The sequence below is a fragment of the Salmo salar genome, chromosome 14, assembly GCF_965601325.2.
Source record: "Salmo salar chromosome 14, fSalSal1, whole genome shotgun sequence".
In the NCBI taxonomy this organism is placed as follows: Eukaryota; Metazoa; Chordata; class Actinopteri; order Salmoniformes; family Salmonidae; genus Salmo; species Salmo salar.
In genome coordinates this window covers 36,122,667-36,146,722 of record NC_138304.1, presented here as the reverse complement: position 1 = coordinate 36,146,722, position 24,056 = coordinate 36,122,667, and the positions used below count along the sequence as shown (strand labels likewise).

At 43.0% G+C, this 24,056-nt stretch overlaps 3 protein-coding genes across 5 annotated transcripts; 1 reads left to right on the top strand and 2 right to left on the bottom strand.

The window, feature by feature from the left end:
* Window positions 1–802: 802 nt before the first annotated feature.
* Window positions 803–2,607, bottom strand: LOC106569413 (transcription factor Jun). Its single transcript, XM_014140753.3, has one exon. It carries the CDS (start codon window positions 2,264–2,266, stop codon window positions 1,301–1,303), a length of 966 nt encoding a protein of 321 aa, XP_013996228.1. The 5' UTR covers window positions 2,267–2,607; the 3' UTR covers window positions 803–1,300.
* A 2,001-nt stretch (window positions 2,608–4,608) lies between these two features.
* Window positions 4,609–15,418, top strand: fggy (FGGY carbohydrate kinase domain containing). Of its 3 annotated transcripts, none has more exons than XM_014140662.3 (16): window positions 4,715–4,972; window positions 7,101–7,307; window positions 7,522–7,633; window positions 7,766–7,917; window positions 8,042–8,130; window positions 8,244–8,359; window positions 8,525–8,653; window positions 9,579–9,682; window positions 10,089–10,196; window positions 10,565–10,626; window positions 11,102–11,255; window positions 13,160–13,234; window positions 13,489–13,609; window positions 13,871–13,965; window positions 14,604–14,665; window positions 14,908–15,418. In XM_014140662.3, exons 2-16 carry the CDS (start codon window positions 7,110–7,112, stop codon window positions 14,984–14,986), a joined length of 1,656 nt encoding a protein of 551 aa, XP_013996137.1. In that variant the 5' UTR covers window positions 4,715–4,972; window positions 7,101–7,109; the 3' UTR covers window positions 14,987–15,418. The 3 variants fall into 3 exon arrangements, with proteins under 3 accessions (XP_013996138.1, XP_013996137.1, NP_001133658.1); NM_001140186.1 differs by having other exon boundaries at window positions 4,716–4,740; window positions 14,908–15,416; XM_014140663.3 differs by lacking the exon at window positions 14,604–14,665 and having other exon boundaries at window positions 4,609–4,740; window positions 14,908–15,276.
* Window positions 15,419–16,005: 587 nt separating this feature from the next.
* LOC106569414 (peroxiredoxin-6) lies at window positions 16,006–23,188 on the bottom strand. The gene is made up of 5 exons (XM_014140754.3): window positions 23,030–23,188; window positions 17,837–17,993; window positions 17,534–17,680; window positions 16,716–16,862; window positions 16,006–16,452 (listed from the first exon to the last, which is right to left on the bottom strand). Exons 1-5 carry the CDS (start codon window positions 23,119–23,121, stop codon window positions 16,324–16,326), a joined length of 672 nt encoding a protein of 223 aa, XP_013996229.1. The 5' UTR covers window positions 23,122–23,188; the 3' UTR covers window positions 16,006–16,323.
* Window positions 23,189–24,056: the final 868 nt, after the last annotated feature.

The window sequence follows — 24,056 nt, the reverse complement described above, 5'->3', positions numbered from 1 at the left end:
GTTGTTCAGCCTTGGGCAAAATTAATGGGGAAAGAATAGTTCGTAGGTTAACATGACCTTTATGAACTATGAAGCCTTTATGTGGGTTTGGTCTTACATAAATGCTTCAAAGTGTAAAAAAGCGACGTTAGCTGATGAAGATCTCATAGAACAAAATGTATAAGCTCCCCTAAACCTGTGTTTACCCCACCTTATTTTAAGCTTTTATCCAAAAACTCACTTTTCCCGTAGGCTTTGTTCAACGAACCATAGCGGAGTTTCTGCCTACAAAAAAATGCAATTAATAATGCTCAAAAAAAAAATTCAATGGTAAACGATCTTAATTTATCCACCATCTTTGGTACGACTACTAGGTGTACTACCGACCAGCATTTTCAACAGGACACCGTATTTTAGGCACACTTTCGCGAATCCTACCTCTTTTCCTAACCTTAACTTGCTACGTTAATTCTCCTAACCTGCAACGAAAAAGTAACTTGGGTATCAAAGTGCCGTGAAAAGAGTGTTTCCAACACCCACCCGTCATAGACAAGGTAGCTGCTCACAGAGCTCTCTTGCCATATTTGGCTTGCTTGCTGCTCATTTCCGACACGATGTCGTCCAATCGTTTGTCGAGGAGTACGGTCCACTACCAAGCGATTACACTATACAGAAGTGACTCAATGGTCTCTCTGTCCATATTTCACTGTCAACAAACATTGAATTAATTCACTGTTCATCCTAGGCTGAACTATTGACCTATTTCCCTGTCAATAAAACGACATTGAAAACCCCATTCTGAATAATTATAACCGCGACAATATTCTTAATGAGAAGTTTTATTCCACATATTTGTCGTTTATACATACATTTCGGATAAAAAGCATAAAAACAGTTATGATAAAGTATTAATTCAGATCTAACATTTGTTATACCCCTTTCACAAAATGGTATTAATGTGTAAATGTTAAGAAAGTAAGGAAGTTGTGTCAGTCCTAGTAGCCTAGCCTACACACACCTGTGAGTCAGTCCTTTCACAAGGTGTGTCAATAATGCAATGTCTCATATAGTGTTACATTGTACAACTTGTTGCTGGTGAGAAAACTCAGTGCTAGACTTGGGCTATTTACATACTAGACAATTCATAGGGCAACAGGCACTGGCACTGTTTGTTGGCCTTGGCCACCACTAGCCTAATTATTCCACGAATAAGTTTAGATTGTCCCCACTCTGTCAGGCGCAAAGACGAAGTAATGCCTTTAGGAGCTGCGTTTGGTCCCATATTGAAATGTCTCTCGCGCAAAGCGCAGTCTTTGGCCGTTCAGAACGCCTGGAGCTGTTGCGTCAATATGAGTTGGCACCCGCTGTTAACGTGGTCCATGACCTTCTGTTTTAGCAGTGCCAGTTCGTCCCGGAGCACGTTGGCAGAGGAGACCAACTCTGTGTGTTGGGTCTTCAGGTTTTTGACCCTGTCCTCCAGCCTCGAGATCCTCTCCAGCTTCCTTTTCCGGCATTTGGACGCAGCCACCCTGTTTCTCAAGCGCTTTCGCTCGGCTTTTATCCGCTCCTGGCTCTCCATGTCGATAGGAGACAGCGGAGGGGTATCGCCGCTCATCTCGGGCACCGTCTGGGGCTCCTCTTTGAATGACTGTAGCCGAGCATGCTGTAGCCGTGGATGCTGGGATGGCCGCTGGGGCTCGATGTGGATTTGGGACGGGACGGCCGTGTAACTAGTGGAGGAGTGTCTGTCGCCGTTAAGTGACGACGCAGAGCTGACAGCCCGACTGAAAGTGCCCAAGTTTGTGTATTCAGGTGGCTCGGGGCGCACGGTGCAGCTGTAGGGTATAGGACTGTCCGACACAGTAGATGAGGGTGCCATGTCGTTGGCAGCATTGGCTTGAGCGTCAGAGCTGCCATTGGGCATATGCTGTTGATAATGAAGCTCCGCGAGCGCCTTTACGAATCCCTCGGCAAAACCCTCTTGCTCGTCGGTGATGTTCTTGGGACAGAGAAACTGAGTTGGGGTCGGTGTCGTCAGCCCATTGCAGGACTGGATGATAAGCCTTTCCAATTCAGGGGAAGCCAGTTTTAATAATCCCACATCAGGGGATGTCAGGATGTCGATAGCTTTCGCCCGCAGATGAGGTTTAAACATTTTAGGGTCGTTGAGGTTGAGTGTCATGCTCTGCTTCAGGGTTTTCGGGTTAAACCCACGATATCCGCCCACTGCGCCTTGCTGACCATTTACAGATTCGTCATATAATGTAGCTTCCATCTTGGTGGGCATCAATTGACGGGTCTTTATCGCTAATATAATTGCTGGAATAAAAATCCAAACATCAAAGGTCGAAATTACAATAAACAATATGGAGTGATAAATTGCAATCTGATGTCCCCAATCTTTTTACAATCTTCGGCCAAGTAATTTTCGAATTTCAACTCGGAGGACAACTCCTGATGTCCGATGTGGAAACTTTTCTTGAGACTTTATAAAATAATAGTATCAAACAAAGAAAATAACTTTACTTCCTCAATCGATAGGCGTCTTTGTTTCAATTAGGATTAAAAAAATATTCGATTCGCCTATTGAAATAAGGTTTTTCTTCTCTAAGCAGATACTGTGTCTGACTCGACACAATGTAGTTTCTACCACTTCCAACGTGGAGACGAACTTTATCCACTTCTAAGCTGCTGCTATACTGAAAATAACAATGATGTCATGTATCAGGCTTCCTATTGGTTTGAGATGATGTGATGGGCGTTACTTTTTTAATGACATGCACGTTGCGTTGACAACCAGCCATATTCCCGCCTCCCGCAAAGGCTGATGGGATTAGGTAATGCAGTAAAAGGAACGTTGTCCTCTGGGATTACGTTTTGTTTTTGAATATCTTCTTACCCGCTTTATTTTGTTACCCAATCTCAGTCAGGTTGACCAGATTACCTTTTAAAATCAGTTTTCACAATATTTGCTTTCTTTCTTTTGCTCTTTGACTTTGTGGGTGAAAGCATGGAAATGTGATATACTTCTGGTGCGTGTGACAGAGTGATGGTGGGCAGGGGGGGTTGTTTTGTTTTTCAGGTGATACTTTATGCATTGGTTATGAAGGGGAATGATCATGTTCAAGTGAATATCAAATGGAACTTTGTGCCTCACATTTTAAGGGGTGTTTAGAGTACAGAGTATAGGTATAACAAATAAGCAACCGTAGCAACAATGTGTTCCTTCCTACACTGTAATTACAAGGTTACTACCATGCAACTACATAGCCTAGGTATTACCATTACTGAATGTAAAGTGGAGCCAACTCTGTAACTTTATTTTTCATTATATATTTCCCCAAATAGATGTAGTCTATGGTTTATTATATTTATGACTTGCAATATGTGGAGAAACTCGTTACAGTAGAGCTCAATGGGCTTCAAAGTGGTGCTCCTCAGTCTCAAGCAAACTGTCTGACTGATAGTGCTGGTATTGTGTCTCTGCTCGGGCCTTGCCGTGAGCTTTAACTCTGTCTGCTCACTCCTTGCAATATTCAACACATTCTATTTAACCCTGACTATAAATAAATGGACAGACCTCGGCCACAGGCCACAAACTGAGGTTAACCCTGAAGTGACATGCTTTCCCTCAGGTTGCCTTGACGGCACAACAACCACCAGCATTTGGAGGTATTTGACACCTTCACTTGGAATTCCAGATTGGAATATTTAGGAAAGTCTGTTCCTCCTGTCACAATAATGATACTAACAACAAATGGGTTCAATGACAACGTTCCAATCCCACAAGCATGTACACAGTCACAGGGACACACCAGGTGAACACACCAGGCCAAAAAACAAAAACATGTGCGCATGCTCTCTCTCTCTTTCTCGCCCTCCCTCCCTCACACACTCATGCATTCTCTGTATGAAGCAAGTAGTACTTGAGACTAGTTTCACAGCAGTCCCTCAGCAGCAGCTCCCTATAGAAGATAAAAGAGGTTTACACATTTCCCCCAGCACGCACCTGTGTTTATAACTGTAGCGGGGAATTTTTCTATCAACCTACCGCTGACCCGGCCATACTTCCTGTTTCTCTGTCCCTGTTTCCTGTCCAGTGGCCTGATGGGTAACCTCTAGATAACACCACCTTCCTCCCCTGGCTCAGCCAGCTGCTTCCACTGCATGGAGGTTTCTAATCAAGAGTTTAGTTTAGAACCCGGCCCAGCTGCTACAAGCTGTCCTTTGTTGTAGCGATGGACCCTTCGTACATGAAAACACTCTTCCTGTCTGTGCTCTGCTCAGACCAAAATGTGGAGAGTTCACTTAGCATGTGTTGATCATAAACAGGAAAGTTAGATTACTCACTCACCCGTGTGTGTTAAACATGTCTACAGTGTTTGTTAAGAACCATCCGTTTCTTCCTGTCCTGCTGCTCTGTTTCTCTGTCCTCTCCTTCCTCTATTCTCCCTCTGTAATAAAATAGGGGTTTCTTGATATCCTCACTTTAGAAATTAAACTAAAATTGTAAATCTGATTTAGTGGCTAGTGTAAATTCAGATTTTTGTGTGTACAATGACGAGCTGCCAGTGTTACAAAATCTCAGTTGACCAAACCAAACCGAGATCCCCTCGCATAGCTGGCCTGCTATGCGAGACCACAACGACTTACCATTTTTGGTCACTAACGCGTTCCGTTGGAAATCAAAGTACATTTCGCTAATCATCAAAGAGTGATTTCGTGGAAGTTATTGACATAAATTGTGATCTTCGAGGTCAGGTAATGTATCGAGCAAGTTGTTAAAGTTTCGTGTCGGGTTGACCCTGTTTAAATCAAATGTTTAGGGAGTCGCTTTTTACACCATGAATTGTCGAATGTAGCAGACTGAACCGAGACCGGAATTATATATAACAAATTGATTCCAAAAAAAATATAAAAGCAACATTGTATCACGTCAACAATCACTCACGCATAGTGCAATACTTGTAGTACTTTCACACTCTATCAACAGGTAGGCGACATGATCCCGTTGCTAGTGAATATCTATCGATACTGTTTTATGCGTAGTACGCTATTTCCAGGGTTGGGGAGTAACGAATTACATATAATCTGTTACATGTAAAGGATTACAAAATGGTAACTGTAATCCGTTACATTACCAGCAAAAATATTGTAATCAGGTTAGATACTTTTGAAAAACGAGGATTACTTCGAGGATTACATTTAAATTCTGAAAGGATGTTTGCGACCAAAAAATCACACTTCTCCGTTTTCTCAATGACATTCAAATCAGCATTGAAAAAAGGCGCAAATGTAAATTTGTTCCAGTTGAGCGAGTCTGAACAGAAGTCAGAGAAACTATGATGACACGCCAAATGGGTTTGATGGATCGCGGGAAAAGAGCAGGAATAGGTTTTTGTAGGCTACAGTCCAAGCTATGTCTTCCAGTGGTGCGACTGCTGTCGGCACCCAAAGATGATCCAACTTGAATAAACGCTTGGAGGGAAGGATGACAGCAGTGGTGTAGTCTACGGCGATACGGATGCCACTTATTATTGATATCTACATAGTGCATTGATGTGAATCCTGCTCTCTCATTTAGCTATTTGCGCCTTACGGATTCTGGTTGTTGTGGATGGCTGTTCACAAATCTAAATGTGTATTTGAACCCAATAATGGTTGAATTCAAGAAGTTTAAGCTGCCTATCAATCATCGTTTTTGAAGCCAGTGGACAGACTGTGAAAAATGCGCTCATGCAACAGCTGCATAGTGGGGATCCCAGCCTATGGAATATAAGTGGGGCTTTTATTGCTCAATCTAATTCATGCTGACAAACAAAAAACATAATCCTAATGGACACATGCTCAAACTTGGACACTTTTTATAGACTTAAGGGGCAATCTGCACTTTGCTACATCCAATTTTGGACTCATAAATTATATATATATATATATATATATATATATATATATATATATATATATATATATATATATATATATATATATATATATATATACAGTACCAGTCAAAAGATTGGACACACCTACTCATTAAAGAGTTTTTCTTTATTTTTGCTATTTTCTACATTGTTGAATAATAGTGAAGCCATCAAGACTATGAAATAACACATATGGAATCATGTAGTAACCAAAAAAGTGTTAACAAATCAAAATATATTTTAGATTCCTCAAAGTAGCCACCTTTTGCCTTGATGACAGCTTTGAACATGCTTGGCATTCTCTCAACCAGCTTCACCTGGAATGCTTTTCTAACAGTCTTGAAGGAGTTCCCACATATGCTGAGCACTTGTTGGCTGCTTTTCCTTCACTGTGGTCCAACTCATCCCAAACCATCGCAATTGGGTTGAGGTCGGGTGACCCTGTGATGTTCTTCCACCATCCAACACACCTCCATCACTCTCCTTCTTGGTGAAATAGCCCTTACACAGCCTGGAGGTGTGTTGGATCATTGTCCTGTTAAAAAACAACTGATAGTCCCACTAAGCGCAAACCAGGTGGAATGGCGTATCGCTGCAAAATGCTGTGGTAGCCACGCTGGTTAAGTGTGCAAGTCCTATTCTTGAAGATCAAGGGATATAACATTCATTGGGATGACTGGAATTCTGATAGACTTTGGTTTTTTAATGTAAAGACATAATTTAATCGTATTATTATATGTAGTAGAAAGTGATGGGTTAGAAGAAGCCTACATAACCAACCCATAAAGTAAAATTTAACATCCATATATGGCCAGCTATGTAAACTTTAACATTGATTTATCCTGCAATAGATGTCATTCAATTGGTAACATACATTTTAGTCTTCTTCTAATACCTCTTAAGGGGAAAGTAATCTAAAAGTAACGGAATGTAATTAGATTACGTTACTGATTTTGGGTAATCCAAAAGTGACATTACTGATTACAATTTTGGACATGTAACTGTAACGGATTACATACCCAACCCTGACTATTTCTTATATCTTTTTTTAAAGAAACACAATAGGTTTGTATGTTTTGATTTAATCTTTTAGACCATAACCTATATGCATGTCTAAAAACAGATCTCTAGACATGCCATGAAAACCTTCTTCACCAGTGATCTATTTTTAATGATTCTGCTCTCTCTGTCCTGCAGGTGTTTTAAATGGCTGGGTCGGACCCAGTAGAGTGGTACTATGTGGGGGTGGACGTGGGGACAACCAGTGTGAGGGCTGCTCTAGTCACCAGGGAGGGCCAAGTAAAGACCACTGCAGAGGAGATGGTCACCATCTGGAAACCTCACTCAGACCATTATGTCCAGTCATCCATTGACATTTGGGCTAAGTGCTGTAGCACAGTCCGGGTAGGTGTTAGAGACTCTGTTCAGATGTGACTAAAGTGCTCTGCAAAGTGATGTACTCTCTTGGAATGTCTTTAATTATTGGCGTAGATTAGTATGATGTCTAACTCCAAGACCTTTTTGAATACTTTTTGCAGTTTTGCAATGTTTTCTCATATTTAGCAGCAATACAAAACATAAACATCAACATGTAACCAACACCATATTCCTATGACAGAAAGTGACCCAGGGAGTGCAGAGGAATCAGGTCAGAGGGGTGGGTTTTGATGCCACCTGTTCCCTAGTGGTCCTGGACCAGAACTTTCAGCCTGTAGCTGTCAACCTGGATGGTGAGTGAGAGAATTATTAAAAATAGATAGAATACTCTAACACTGTTGAATGCTCACAGTTTTATTGAGTCCAACGTTTCAACTACGTATTTGTCAAAATGTCTCCTCCCCTCTCTGTTGCCCTGTGTGTAGGTGAGGCTGAGAGGAACGTGGTGATGTGGATGGACCATCGCGCTGCAGAGCAGGCTGCACGCATCACCAGCACTGGCCACAGGGTCCTGAGCAGGGTGGGAGGGGTAATGTCACCGGAGATGCAGCCCCCCAAGCTGCTCTGGCTGAAAGAGGTTAGAGGTCACCCACTATAAGTCAACAGACAGTTTTATTGTTGGACACCGCTGATTGGCTAGTGCTGAGGTTTATTGCCCTGTTTTTATGTAATTTTCCCCCTACCCATAATTCTTTGGTCAGAACCTGAGAGCGACATGCTGGAGGGACGCTGCCCACTTTCTGGACCTCCCTGACTTCCTGTCCTGGAAAGCCACAGCTTCTCTGGCCAGGTGAGCTTTAGAACAGAAGGAGAGAGGGGTAGGAGGGGTTTGTGTGTGTGTGTGTTTGTGTATCTTGACCAGTCTCAGTGTGTGTATCAGACAGATTCTCCCTTATCCTTCAGGTCCTTATGTACTGTGGTCTGTAAGTGGACCTATTGCCCCACAGAAAAATGGGACACCAGCTTCTGGACAGCCATTGGTTTGGAGGACTTACTGGAAAACGACCATTCCAAAATAGGTGAGCAGAGTAAACCGGTTTTCAACATCAATGGAGTTTTCCTGGATAAATTACAGATAAATAAGAAATATCAAACTCAGTACAGGTTGGTTTTGGTTTCTCAATGGGAGTACCTACCTGTGGTTGTTCTCTGCAGCCAATGTGTGTTTCTCCACACCCACCTAGGCAATGTGACCTGCTGTCCAGGGAGCCCAGTGGGAGAAGGCCTTACCCAAGAAGCTGCAGCCGAACTGGGGCTGGACACGGGCACCGCAGTGGGAGCCTCCCTCATCGATGCCCACGCTGGAGGCCTAGGTAGACACTCATTCCAAGGGCCTCCTGTTTTTTAAAATGTGTAGTTTTTGCGTATACCACTGGTGCTTCATATTGCCGCTAACAATTTATAGATGAGAATATAATAAACATGTAGATTACAACTGAAGAAGTTTTTGTGAGCAGCTCAGTTTGTTTGAGTTTATTATCATCACCTGGATCAGTCACCTAACCAGACCTTGGTCATCTGGTTTCGTTTAGGCAGTTAAACTGCTCATGAACTTCGACTTTTGACTCCTGCTGGGACCTCTGCTGATTACAATTGCATGGGGTCAAACGTGAAAGTTTAAAGCACTCCGTGCTGTTCTAAACTTTTGTACATGTCAGACATGTACATGCACTCTGCTCCTTCACCTCTGTGTGCCTCCTCTTCCCCACCTCCTCCCACATTTAAAACTAGAACCAGCTTGGCAAACATTATCCCAGCAGTAAATGTCAACACTATATTCCACCATGGAGGTTACAGACTCACTTCAAAGAGTGAAGATACTGATTTAACAATCCTCCATTTTGTGGCCCAGTCTCCCCATGGGCTATTATAAAACCCATGTTTTGGAATCATAAAGGATGTTTTATTCTGCTTGTCAAACAAATGTGTTCTTAGTGATAAAAAGAGAATAAGTAGAAGCCTTGTGCACAGCTTCCAACGGGCAGGTTATGGCAGGAACAACTTAGAATCATTTTTTTATTTTGTTTTTATACATGTGTTTTGGGTATTCTCAGTGAACTTTGCAAAAGGTCAAAACGTAGTGGAAATGTCAAGTAGGCAGGGGAATGAGAAATACATTTTTTTCCACAACATACTGTACTTGACAGAAATGTAAATGTACAAATGTTCTTGGTACACGACCTACCCGCATTTTTAACCATGTAAATAATGAGAATATGGTGTGTTTTGTGGTTCCAGGTGTGATTGGTGCAGACGTGAGGGGGTTCTCCCTGCCCTGTGAGGACCAGCCAATCACGTCGCGCATGGCCATGATCTGTGGAACATCTTCATGTCACATGGCGGTGAGTTGGTTAGACTTAAACAGCTCCTGTTGTCATATAATATAATATGTGCCACTTAGCAAATTTGATTTAAAGTGACTTACAGAACATTGACAGTGACAGACATATTCAGTATGTGGGGCCCATGCAGGAATCCAACCCACAACCCAGGTTGCATCTTAGCCAGGTATGTTTATCTAGCATGGCGAATAGTATTGCAATGCCATTCGTCAGCAGTCCTTCCTGGTGACCAATCATGAGGGGTAGACCCTGACCTGCTGCAACCTCTTCATTCCTTCAGCTGGAGTCTAGTGTCATGAGCTTTAAAATCTAGCTCTAGTAGGGGGAGGTGAGGGGGCCTGATGCTGTGTTGAAGCCCATAGCTGTGTTGAAGCCTCTATGTGTTATTCTGTCCCCATGTGTTCAGATCAGCCAGGGGCCCCTGTTTGTACCGGGTGTGTGGGGACCGTACCTGTCCGGCATGGTGCCTGAGTTGTGGCTCAACGAGGGAGGACAGAGTGCTACTGGAAGTCTGGTCAGTTCAGCTCTGCTCCCCTGGGTCCTACTCTACTAGACCAGGCCTATTCAACTACTGGTCTATGGCCCTGCAGAACTGCTGCTTTTCCTTCTCTACCCAGTAGTTCATTGATCAATTCATGTCACCGATTGGCCCAAGAACCCATACACCTGGTGTCTCAGTCTCCTGCTCAGAAGGAGAGAAAGAAAACCAGCATTGCCTCAACCCTGTAATTGTGACTTTGTCCATGTGTGAACTGTGACCTGCAGTAATCTGCTACATATGCATTATACACTGAGAACTGTCTGACACAGTAAGCCTCGATGACTAGGGTTGCTCAAACCAGATCCACAAAACCATAATGTATATTTTTTCTCCTACCTCAGATTGACCATGTGGTGAAAGGTCATGTAGCCTACCCTCAGCTACAGGAGCAGGCGGTGAAAGGGTCAGCTATTTACAGCAAAATCATATCCATTAAAACAACAACATACATTTCACATGGAATAGTACAGAATACACATTTAACATGAACGGCATACTCTATCCAGATATGTAGGCCCAGAATGCTCAGAATCCATCTGAACCCACTAACCTACTAAGAGCACGGTGTAACTGTCTGTTATCACCTGTTCTGGCATGTCAATTGACAAACTTCTTGGGCAATAGGAAAAACAGTTTCTCTCGCTCGTAAACATTTTTTACATTTTTGTCCCGTCTTCTGTTGTGAGAAAATGATTGATTTACTATTGCTCGAAGGCATTACATAGTTCCAATAGCAGCTGAGAAGTCAATTACTTGATACACTTTACAAAATAGATTCCCAATGAGAAACCACCTTCCTACACAAAGAACTGTCAATCAGCAACATAATAAAAAGTAGGTTTCAAAAAGTGTAACATGTCACCTATATTTCCCTGCAGTGGGGAGCATATCTACAGTTACCTGAACAGACACCTGTCCTCCATGGCTAAAGACCTGGGGGCTCCCCTGGAGCTGTTGGCCTCCAGCCTCCACGTCTGGCCAGACTTTCATGGCAACCGCTCCCCCCTGGCAGACCCCACTCTGAGGGGCGCGGTGAGGAGAGACCGCCTCTGGCTCAGGGCTCTGATAGACTGCTCCCAGATCTGTTTATGCTATCTTGCCTAGTCTTATCATCATTTGGCAAGGACAATGACAATAGGAGTTGGCAACACACACATACACACTTTCACACACATCATATGCTGCCACTACTCTAGGCTTTTTTTTTTACTGCTATTATTATTTATTCTGATGCCTAGTCACCCTGCCTTTTATGTACATATTTACCTCAAATAGCTGGAACCCCTACACATTGATCTGGTACTGGTAATACCTGGAACCCCTACACATTGATCTGGTACTGGTAATACCTGGAACCCCTACACATTGATCTGGTAATACCTGGAACCCCTACACATTGATCTGGTACTGGTAATACCTGGAACCCCTACACATTGATCTGGTAATACCTGGAACCCCTACACATTGATCTGGTAATACCTGGAACCCCTACACATTGATCTGGTAATACCTGGAACCCCTACACATTGATCTGGTACTGGTAATACCTGGAACCCCTACACATTGATCTGGTAATACCTGGAACCCCTACACATTGATCTGGTACTGGTAATACCTGGAACCCCTACACATTGATCTGGTAATACCTGGAACCCCTACACATTGATCTGGTACTGGTAATACCTGGAACCCCTACACATTGATCTGGTACTGGTAATACCTGGAACCCCTACACATTGATCTGGTAATACCTGGAACCCCTACACATTGATCTGGTAATACCTGGAACCCCTACACATTGATCTGGTAATACCTGGAACCCCTACACATTGATCTGGTAATACCTGGAACCCCTACACATTGATCTGGTACTGGTAATACCTGGAACCCCCTACACATTGATCTGGTAATACCTGGAACCCCTACACATTGATCTGGTAATACCTGGAACCCCTACACATTGATCTGGTAATACCTGGAACCCCTACACATTGATCTGGTAATACCTGGAACCCCTACACATTGATCTGGTAATACCTGGAACCCCTACACATTGATCTGGTACTGGTAATACCTGGAACCCCCTACACATTGATCTGGTAATACCTGGAACCCCTACACATTTATCTGGTACTGGTAATACCTGGAACCCCTACACATTGATCTGGTAATACCTGGAACCCCTACACATTGATCTGGTACTGGTAATACCTGGAACCCCTACACATTGATCTGGTACTGGTAATACCTGGAACCCCTACACATTGATCTGGTACTGGTAATACCTGGAACCCCTACACATTGATCTGGTACTGGTAATACCTGGAACCCCTACACATTGATCTGGTAATACCTGGAACCCCTACACATTGATCTGGTACTGGTAATACCTGGAACCCCTACACATTGATCTGGTACTGGTAATACCTGGAACCCCTACACATTGATCTGGTAATACCTGGAACCCCTACACATTGATCTGGTACTGGTAATACCTGGAACCCCTACACATTGATCTGGTACTGGTAATACCTGTATATAGATAGCTTCATACCTGTGAATTATTATTATTTTTTATAATATTTTTTAAAACTCTGCATCGTTGGGAAGGGCTTGTAAGCAAGTATTTCACGGTAAAGAAAACATCCGTTGACAAATACTTTTTATTTTATTAGTATCTGATTTGAAGACAGCACAAACCGATCTGGGACCAGGCTAGGGCTCTGACCCTCTGAGCTGGGAAATCATTCAGAAACAAATGTCATCACACTATATAAAAGCCAATGAAGGGTTTTAAGCCAAAGTGTCAAATGCCAGAACTGTATGACTTTGCTTATAAATGATTTGTGAAGCATCTATTTAGTTGTTATGAATCCTTTATGAATGCCCAACAAAGCTTTTCTAAGTGGTACTGAAGGTGCTCTGTGTGTGTACAGGTGGTTGGGCTGCCATTGTCCCAGACCCTGGATGACCTGGCCCTGCTTTACCTTGCTACTGTACAGGCACTGGCTGTGAGTTTCACTACTAATAATCCATAGCGCTTTTCTGAAACCCCAAAAAGCTTGAATACTACATTTTAATATAAACATGTCAGACATTACTTGAAATATGTACCTAGATTATCCTATCCTAAATGATTGTGTGTTGTTATGATAGCCAGAGGAGTACGTCCTCCCTGTAAGTTGTAAAAAGGGCTTTATAAACTAATTAGATTGATTGGTTGGTTTTATATCGCAACAATCCCCTCCTGCCTCTCTCCTTTCAGCTAGGCACCCAGCATATCCTAGAGGCCATGACACAGGCAGGACATGACATCACAACCCTCTTCCTGTGTGGGGGGTTGAGTAAGAATCCTCTTTATGTGCAGATTCACGCCAATGCCACAGGTGTGTGATGGAGGGTGATCTAGTCTGTGTCCAGCCGCTGTAAAACATGTGAAACGGGAAGTACTACGTAACCTGAACTTGGGAAACACCCACACTGAAAACTAACCTAGATTATTTCAGTTGAGGTTCTGAATTACTATTTAGAAATGTATATTTCTCATTATGAAGAGAGTGAGTTAAACACTCCTATTAATTCCTTATTTGTAAAATAACTTGAGTGCTTATGAAGGGATCTAACAATACTGCGTGTTGTCAACTCAGGGTTGCCCTTGGTGCTTCCTGCCCAGACTGAGGCTGTGTTGGTGGGAGCAGCAGTCCTAGGTGCCTGTGCTTCCCATGATTATAGCTCCATACTGGTGAGTGCAGAACACACACATACACAATAAACACAGCAGTAGAATATTTAGTTCGACATCATAGCAGCTCATTCCTGACTCCATACTACCATCTACTGGAGAGGAACTAAGGTAAAGGAGAAATGCACGGATTCCCTTGCTGTGTCTCAAGGAGGAGACTTGTGCAAAGTCTGGTGAGATGACATGGAGGTGGCTAGATAGCTATCTAAAGAGAGGGCTCTGGGGGTGTCTCTCTGGCATTCAGCAGCATACCTCTGAACACCGGGTAGTGGCCCACCCCGTAAGCCAGACGTGCTAAAAATAAGAATGTGTATTATTGTTTGGACTGGGTCGCACCTGTCCCCTCATTTGGAGTCATAACTGCTCATGCAGTTGGTGCTGTCTGAGGATTTGAGCTAGGGATGACAGACTAGGGATGACAGGGCAGTGTGAACCAAAGAGCTTATACAGAAGGATAACTATAAGGCCAGGAAAGGAGAATTCTACTTCCTACGTACTGTATGTCACAAACTTCATAGACAGTTGAACCTTCCCTTTTCAAACGAGGTCATGGGCTGTTCTCAACCTCACCCCTCCAGATCAAAACTCAATGTGTATAATTTATTGATCACGGCTTGGTTTATGAATGCATGTTTTAGGAGGCGATGGAGAAAATGGCCAAAGTGGGAAAAGTTGTTCAGCCTGACCACGAGCTCTGGAGGTGAGACGAGAGACTGGCCTGCATCAGTGTTGGGTTTCATTGGTCAAACATCTGTGGGTTGTGCTGGAGGCATGTGCTGGGTACAATGATGAATTAACATTAATGTTGGAAACATCACTACTGATATATGAAAGTATATTTGTTATCAGGTCAGTTTGTAATTTTGTTCTAATGATGTCATTCTAATAATGTTTGTATAATGTTCTAGTATCTGACTAGAGGAACTGTGTTCTCTCTCTTAGCTTTTACAGGAAGAAGCACTCTGTGTTCCTGCGCCTCCATGTCCACCAGAGGGAGTACATGGCCCTTATGAATGACTGACTGAGAACCAAGAGGTGCTACTGTCCAACCTGTTGAAATAGCAGACAGTAATCCCAACACCGAGGTTGGATTAGACTGAATGCAATATCAAGTAGAGACTGTGGATACAACTATGATATCAGACACCCCAAATTAGTTGATTCCGAAAATCAGCTGGACACAGTTACCCAATACACCTATTAGGAGAAAAGAGTCTGAATTAGAACGTGACTTATCAAATGCAAAATGGTGGTGACACTATCCATCTTGAGTTGACGCATGGGGGAAGATGTAGGAAATGAATGCAATATTCCAGTATATAAGATGTGAAGTCCTGGCCTGAAAATCTAATATGGCCTACAGTTCCATCCACAGTACACTGATAAGAGTTCAAAAGGCACTGACAGAAAGTCAACCTGTGAAAAGCAATAAAACAGTCATCTTCAAATATTATGCAAGTTTATAAGTATTTGAAATTGTGCCCAATGTCACTTTTTCACACCTAGGCCTATTTGCTATCATGAATCCCTATCTCATGTCCTCTCTTTGATCTCTCTATCACACACATTATTTCTCTGATGTCCTCTTATCACATCTCTAACCTCTGATCTCATCTCTAACCTCTCTGTCTCCTGCGGTCCAAGCAGGCCATAGAGGAATGTGTGTTCCAGTTCCCTGTGCTGTACAGGATCAAAGACCATAATCTCCTCTGATGTTGTCCTGGTGACACAGAGGAATGCTCAAATCCCACACAGCTGAGTTAACAGGACTGGTTCACGTCCAGACCCAATGGCAGAACATCTTGCACCAACCAGACCTGTATTTGATTTCTGTCCAGCTATGTTACATATAGTCTCTCATGGCGGCAGGCTGAGACTGTTATTTTAGCAAATTCAGGTTTAACTCCAACCGGGCCTCGAACCCAACACCTTAGCCGTTACACCATGAGATCCGATCCTCCGGACAAGGTTGGTAGGTGTCGGGTTACGGTTGCTTTATTGACTGCAATAAGTAACACTGAAGTGAAACTAAAGGCTGTGTTGCTGTTGAAGGCGTTTTATTAATCGTCTCGCAATTAGAAGTAAGGCAGCACACCTGTCCATAAACCTGATAACTACACATTAAACTCAATAAATTGAGTTGTCAGCTATGTGTCTTTGAAGATGCGAGTACTACAACAAATGCAACATGAACGCGTCCTGACACCATATTATCAGCAAAATGCTACCAGTCAATCTGTGATATGATCAGCACTCCACCATCGTAAGGAGAATGGCAATTTCATTAATTGTCCTCATCATCTCCTTCTGTGGTTGTGTGGGAGGCTGTGTGCTATAGGTGTGATCCTCTGCTGCCCCTCATGGCTGAGGTGTGTAGCGCAGGTACTTCCTTTCTGAGGGTAGCTCTTTGGTGTAGACCCCTGCAGGGAACATGGCTGCTGCCTCCTCCTCAGGGATGTTAGGAGGAACCATCACGCGCTCGCCAGGCTGGACAGAGAGAGGGAATGAGAAGGGGAGTTAGCAGAAAAAATAGAAATGGGCATAAGTGGCATGCCAATTGATATTGGACTGACAATAGATTCTAAGTATTTGGAGAACAATAAAACAAGTTGTGTGATGAATGATGATGTTAACTTATTGTCTATTGGGTCACTCAAGCTGCCATTTATATTTGACTGATAATACTTCCTGAAGGATGCTGCAAATTCTACTGTCAGGTTATAGAGCTTGACAGGGATTGGCTGACTGACCTGCCAATCAGCAGGGGTGGCCACCCGGTTCTTTGCTGTGAGCTGCAGGGAGTCGACCACTCTCAGGATCTCATCAAAGTTACGCCCCGTTGTGGCAGGGTAGAGCAGGGACAGCTTCAGCTTCTTGTCTTGGCCAATCACAAAAACCTGAGACATAAAAACATGTCACACTTTGGTGGGATGGCATTAGGCAAGCAATCATCATATAACAAGTACTTTTGGGTGTCGGGGAAAATGTATGGAGTAAAAAATGTATTATTTTCTTTAGGAATGTAGTGAAGTAAAAGTAGTCAAAAATTATAAATAGTAAAGTACAGATACCCCAAAAAACTACTTAAGTAGTACTTTCAAGTATTTTTACATAAGTACTTCACACCACTGGGGATGCATTTACTCACATGGCAAATGGTTAGCGGGCGAGAGAAAGTGTGTGTATGGTGTGATAGAGCGAGAGAGTGTAGCAGATAAGGGCTGTGTTCACTAACAGGCAGCCATCATGCGGTGATATCACCCTCATTGATTCATATAAAAAGATAACATCATGCAGCAAGGGGCCTTGGTAGTGAGTGTTTTTGCCAGATGGGGTGGTGGGGCTTGGGGGGAGGGGTAGTTAACTCATACTAGCCAGTGAAGGTAGGCTGCTTGCATCAGCATGAATAAGTAATGTTTATGGAAAATAGAGCACCAGAAAGAGGAGGACGATCTCATGGTGGGCAATGACTTACCGGAAACTGACAACCAGTAGAGAGAGATACTAACAGGAAGAAAGCGAGAGAAAGTGTGGCTGAGAGTGTGAGTATGCATGTTTTGACACTCACACAGCGGGCAGTGAGGGGCATGCCGTCCTTGTCCTTCTCATTTGGGTCCAGCATGCCCAGGGCCACTGCCAGCTCCCTCTGATTGTCTGCTATGATGGGGAAGGGGAACGCACAGCCAGACTCCTCATTGTTGTAGGCCAAGATGTCCTACAGGACCACAGCACAGCCGTCCATTACTAAACACTGGTCATTGGTTTACACACTCAAAACTGGGTGTCACAAATGGCACCCTATTCCCTTTTGACCTGGTCAAAAGTAGTGCCTTATAAAGGGAATAGGGTGCCATTTGGGAACAGCCTATACCTTGGTCCAGCCATGGTGATCCTCCAGACTGTCAATGGACAGGGCAATCATCTTCACGTTCCGCCTGCTGAACTCGTCGCTGAGTTTGGCTGCTCGGCCCAGCTCTGTGGTGCAGACAGGGGTGTAGTCACTGGGGTGGGAGAACAGGATACCCCAGCTACAGAGAGAGAGGGGGGGAATGATGGACAGAGGGAGAGGCAGGAAGATATGGAGAGATTAGTAGGGGCCTAGCATAGGAATGTCAGCCTTTCTGTCTCCCTGCTCCTGTGTTTCTGTTTTTGTGGAGCGGCTAAGCTGTAAAATTTGACTCAGTCGTTCACTTTGTGATAAACGTACCACATTTGGTACAGAGGTAGATTTAGGTACCTTGAAAATATATAGATATGGAGTCACCACATATTTGCCTCCTGGGGGCGTGGCAGCCCTTTTTCAAAATGGCCCTCGACTCTAACACTATGTTACAATTCAGAAGGACTGCTTTGACGAAAAGGCAATAAATTAGTCACGGTGCTAGACTTATTGACACTGAAAAGATTAAGATATGGAGCCACCACAGATTTGGCCCCTGGGGGCCAAGGCAGGTATCTTACAAAATGGCCACTATTGGTAACACAATATTGCAGTCACAGTCATTTTTTTGTTGTTGTTGATAAACACCAAATTTGGCAAAGAGTTCGATTTATATATCCTGAAAATATTTAGATAGCACACCCTATCACTTTTAGAGGTCCCTTAGGGAGCAGTAAGTACACATTTACCCGATGCTGCCTCAGTCACCACCAAAAGTCCATGGCATACCGAACTGTGGCATAGCCTTTACTTTGTTGAAATAGCAGAACATATTCAAATGCAAGTAGAAAAACTAGTGGGTCATACTTTTGATCATGAAACTGGTTGAAAAAAAAAATATTACAGCTTGAGAGATTTGTTGTCCACAGCAATTGTGAACTATTCCAACTCAATGGCTGGGGTATTTTCCTAGGTACAGCTGAAGTTAGTGTATTTGCTCCTTGCATTGCAAAGTAGCTTTAGTAGCTATTTTCTCTGGAACCCAACGTCTTAATCAGTAGACCAAAATAATATTCTGTTCTGGGCCGAAGCTGGTTGTAAGTCGCAGGCAGGGCTACCTCATCTATAGAGCGTTCTAACTCACCTCCGATACACACAGTCTGAGAAATATTAGTTTTCCTACAAAAATAACTGCTGTATTTCCCTATCTACTCATTGTATTGTTCTGTGTTAAACATTTTAAACAGATCCAGGCCAATAAGTATAGGCCATGACTTTTACAAAAGTTAAAGAAGTATAAGCCATGACTTTATATACAGTGCATTTGGAAAGTATTCAGACGTCTTCTCTTTTTCCACATGTTGTTATGTTACATGTTACATTTTTTGGGAAATATTTTTACATTTATTAAATGTACCGTTCAAAAGTTTGGGGTCACTTAGAAATGTTCTTGTTTTTGAAAGAAAAACAATTTTTTTGTCCATTAAAATAACATCAAATTGATCAGAAATACAGTGTAGACATTGTTAATGTTGTAAATGACTATTGTAGCTGGAAACGGCTGATTGTTTATGGAATATCTACATAGGCGTACAGAGGCCCATTATCAGCAACCATCACTCCTGTATTCCAATGGCACGTTGTGTTAGCTAATCCAAGTTTATCATTTTAAAAGACTAATTGATCATGAGAAAACCCTTTTGCAATTATGTTAGCACAGCTGAAAACTGTTGTCCTGATTTAAGAAGTAATAAAACTGGCCTTCTTTAGACTAGATGAGTATCTGGAGCATCAGCATTTGTGGGTTCAATTACAGGCTCAAAATGTCCAGAAACAAAGACCTTTCTTCTGAAACTTGTCAGTCTATTCTTGTTCTGAGAAATGAAGACTATTCCACGCGAGAAATTGCAAAGAAACTGAAGATCTCGTACAACGCTGTGTACTACTCCCTTCACAGAACAGTGCAAACTGGCTCTAACCAGTACAGAAAGAGGAGTGGGAGGCCCCGGTGCACAATTGAGCAAGAGGACATTAGAGTGTCTAGTTTGAGAAACAGACACCTCACAAGTCCTCAACTGGCAGCTTCCTTAAAAAGTACCCGCAAAACACCAGTATCAACTTCAACAGTGAAGAGGCAACTCTGGGATGCTGGCCTTTGGAACCACCAAGATTCTTCCTAGAGCTGGCCGCCCAGCCAAACTGAGCAATCGGGGGAGAAGGGCCTGGGTCAGAGAGGTGACAAAGAACCTGATGGTCACTATGACAGCGCTCAAGAGTTCCTCTGTGGAGATGGGAGAACCTTCCAGAAGGACAATCTCTGCAGCACGCTACCAATCAGGCCTATGGGCACAAACCCACCGTCGCTGGACCAGACAGGACTGGCAAAAAGTGCTCTTCAATGACGAGTCGCGGTTTTGTCTCACTAGGGGTGATGGTCGGATTCGCGTTTATCGTCGAAGGAATGAGCGTTAGACCGAGGCCTGTACTCTGGAGCGGGATCGATTTGGAGGTGGAGGGTCCGTCATGGTCTGGGGCGGTGTGTCACAGCATCATCGGACTGAGATTGTTGTCATTGCAGGCAATCTCAACGCTGTGCATTACAGGGAAGACATCCTCCTCCCTCATGTGGTACCCTTCCTGCAGGCTCATCCTGACATGACCCTCAAGCATGACAATGTCACCAGCCATACTGCTCGTTCTGTGAATGATTTCCTGCAAGAGAGGAATGCCAGTGTTCTGCCATGGCCAGCGAAGAGCCCGGATCTCAATCCCATTGAGCAAGTCTGGGACCTGTTGGATCGGAGGGTGAGGGCTAGGGCCATTCCCCCCAGAAATGTCCGGGAACTTGCAGGTGCCTTGGTGGAAGAGTGGGGTAACATCTCACAGCAAGAACTGGCAAATCTTGTGCAGTCCATGAGGAGGAGATGCACTGCAGTACTTAATGCAGCCGGTTGGCCACACCAGATACTGACTGTTACTTTTTTGACCCCCCCCCCCCCCCCCCCTTTGTTCAGGGACACATTATTTCATTTCTGTTAGTCACAAGTCTGTGGAACTTGTTCAGTTTATGTCTCAGTTGTTGAATCTTGTTATGTTCATACTAATATTTACACATGTTAAGTTTGCTGAAAATAAACGCAGTTGACAGTGAGACGCTCCCCATCCAACCTGACAGGGCTTGAGAGGATCTGCAAAGAATGGAAGAAACTCCCCAAATACAGGTGTGCCAAGCTTGTAGCGTCATACCTAGTAAGGGGTGTGTAACTGGTGGCAGAGAAGTCAGACGCAGGAGAGCAGAACTGGGTAATAACCGGAGCAGTTTAGTAAACAAAACCACCGGCATCCAGAATAACAACATATGGGTACAAAACCCGTCGCGCACCAGAAAACAATGTGCACAAGCACTTACAACAAACAATAACGCACAAAGATATGGGGGGAACAGAGGGTTAAATACACAACACGTAATGAGGGAATGAAAACCAGATGTGTGGGAAAACAAGACAAAACAAATGGAAAATGAAAAATGGATCGGCGATGGCGAGAAGACTGGTGACGTCGACCGCCGAACACCGCCCGAACAAGGAGAGGAACCGACTTCAGCAGAAGTTGTGACAACCTATCAATAATCAAGGCTGTAATCGCTGCCAAAGCTGCTACAACAAAATACTGAGTAAAGGATCTGAATACGTCAGTAAATGTGATATTTCATTTTTTTTATTTTTTATACATTTGCAAAAATGTCTAATAACCTGCTTTTGCTTTGTCATTATGGGGTATTGTGTGTAGATTGATGAGGGAAAAAACGATTTAATCCAATTTAGAATAAGGCTGTAATGTAACAAAATGTGGAAAAAGTAAAGTGGTCTGAATACTTTCTGAATGCACTGTAGATGGAAGGTTTGTGAAATAGTGGTTCAGTCTGTTGTCATTTAGTAAGATGGCTGCCACAGCTCCCTGGGGCCTAAATCTGTGGTGACTCCATATCTAAATCTTTCCAGGGTCCATAAATCTAGCTCTGTGGCAAATGTGGTGCTTTTATCACAAAGTGAACGATTGAGTCAAATTTTACAGCTTAGCCGCTCCAGTAAAACAGAAACAGGAGCAGCGGGACAGAAAGGCTGACATTCCTATGCTAGGCCCCTACTAATCTCTCCATATCTTCCTCTCTCTTCCTCTGTCCATCACATTTTCAGGGTACATAAATCTGCATTTCTGCCAAATGTGGTGCTTTTATCAAAAAGTGAACGATTTATCAGCTTAACCACCCTACTATTTTGGTGCTGTACTCAACACACACCCTTTCTACGCATCACTATACGCCTGGCCCTGGCTGCTTGTTGAGCCAATTGTAAAATACAGGATTTTTAATACAGTTTGTCTTTGCATTACATATATTATTTGAGCACTATTGTTTTTTAGGGTAAGAAATAATGAAATGTTTAATAGATCAGGGTAAGAAATAATGAAATGTTTAATACAATTTAATAAAACATGTTGATATTAACCCCGATTATGCCAAGCAGCCTAAAGATTTATTTGATCATGTAAAGAACCAGGAAGAAAAATATAGACGGCCTCAAGTGTGCCCACAGAGATCTTGTCTTGTTGCAGCAACTGACATTTCAGTGTTGTCAGCGTTTTCATTGAGGGGGCTCAGAGAACAAATGATTTGAGCTGCAAGCAAGCAGTTTTTTTCTGACGTCTCAACCTAGTTAGACTGACACAACCAACTGGCCTAGATCAAATAAAACCACAGACCATGAGTAAAGATACATGTCTAAATATTATTCAAATAGGGGAAGAATAGCTGTTTATTATTATATCTACGAAACAAATCCGGATGCCAACACATCCTCGCTATACCCAATAACGTTAGGTATCAGATTAAAATTCACACCAACACAGTTTGAGAGTACAGTAGGATATGACAGCTATCAGCATAATCAACCTTACGACTTTTGCCAAACTATACTAAACCTTTATTTTTACATGTGAATGATTTAGGCCTAATGTCTTTAGAAACAGGTGCCTTAATGAATGCAAATGATATAGTGAAATCGAAAAGAGAACATAAATTATATAACGGAAAACTGGAATCTCAGGTAGTATATTCCAAAATTCCAACACGTGATTTCAATCGATGGCATATTTAATGTCATATCAGCCTTTAAAATTACTTACGAGTCACCCAAAAAATCATGGAATTTAATTTTGCCCTTAGTGGTTTCGGCCTCAAAATTTGGAAACACATCTCCTAGCAGTAGTCCTGGCATGGTCGCAATGAAGACCCGCGCACCAGTAGCAGCATACTAATGAAAGCAGGTTCAAATCGTCTAACCCGGAACAGGTTTTAACACTTATAATTATCATTTTTCAAGTGTCAAATGTCATTTTTTTTGTAGACGTGATTTTTTTCACTTGTCCAGTGTGTGTTTACAGGTGATACAAATTCTAAAACTATTTATAAAAAGCGTTTACAGGTGATTTGGACGCGTTATCATTTTTCACTTGCTTTTTCAAGTGTCAATAGTACATTTTACACGTGTTCTTTACACCTGTCCAGTCTGCATTTACAGGTGATTAGAACGATTGTTATGGTCATTTTTTCACATGTTCTATATACCTGTCCAGTGTACTTTTACAGGTGATTAGAACGCTCTAACCCAGAGACTGGGTGAGCCGAGCCCCGGGGACATACTGGTTGTTATTAGCCATCAACCTGCGGCTCTCCAAGCGGCTAGGGGTGTGCGTCTCTGAGGACTCCTCCAGTGGCAGCATTCTGCCCCTGGTGAGGCAGGTGGAGATCACTGGTCACTCCGTGTGTCACGTCCTGACCCTAGTAAGATGTCATTTTCTATAGTAGAGTAGGGCAGGGTGTGACAAGGGGTGTTTTGGGTTGTTCTATGTTTTCTATTTCTATGTTTAAGTTCCGTTTGTCTATTTCTATGTTGGGATTGTTTGGGGTTGATCTCTAATTGGAGGCAGCTGATCCTCATTGCCTCTGATTAGAGATCATATTTAAGTAGGGGTTTTTCTCATTGTTGTTTGTGGGTTATTATTTTTTTAGTGTGTTTTCCTCTCTGCGTCACGGTTTGTTGTTTTGTGTTTTCAAGTAATTTAAGTGTATTGCATTTCAGTTTCATATTTAATAAATATGTTGAACTACGAACACGCTGCATTTTGGTCCGCTCCTTCAAACAGACGTGAC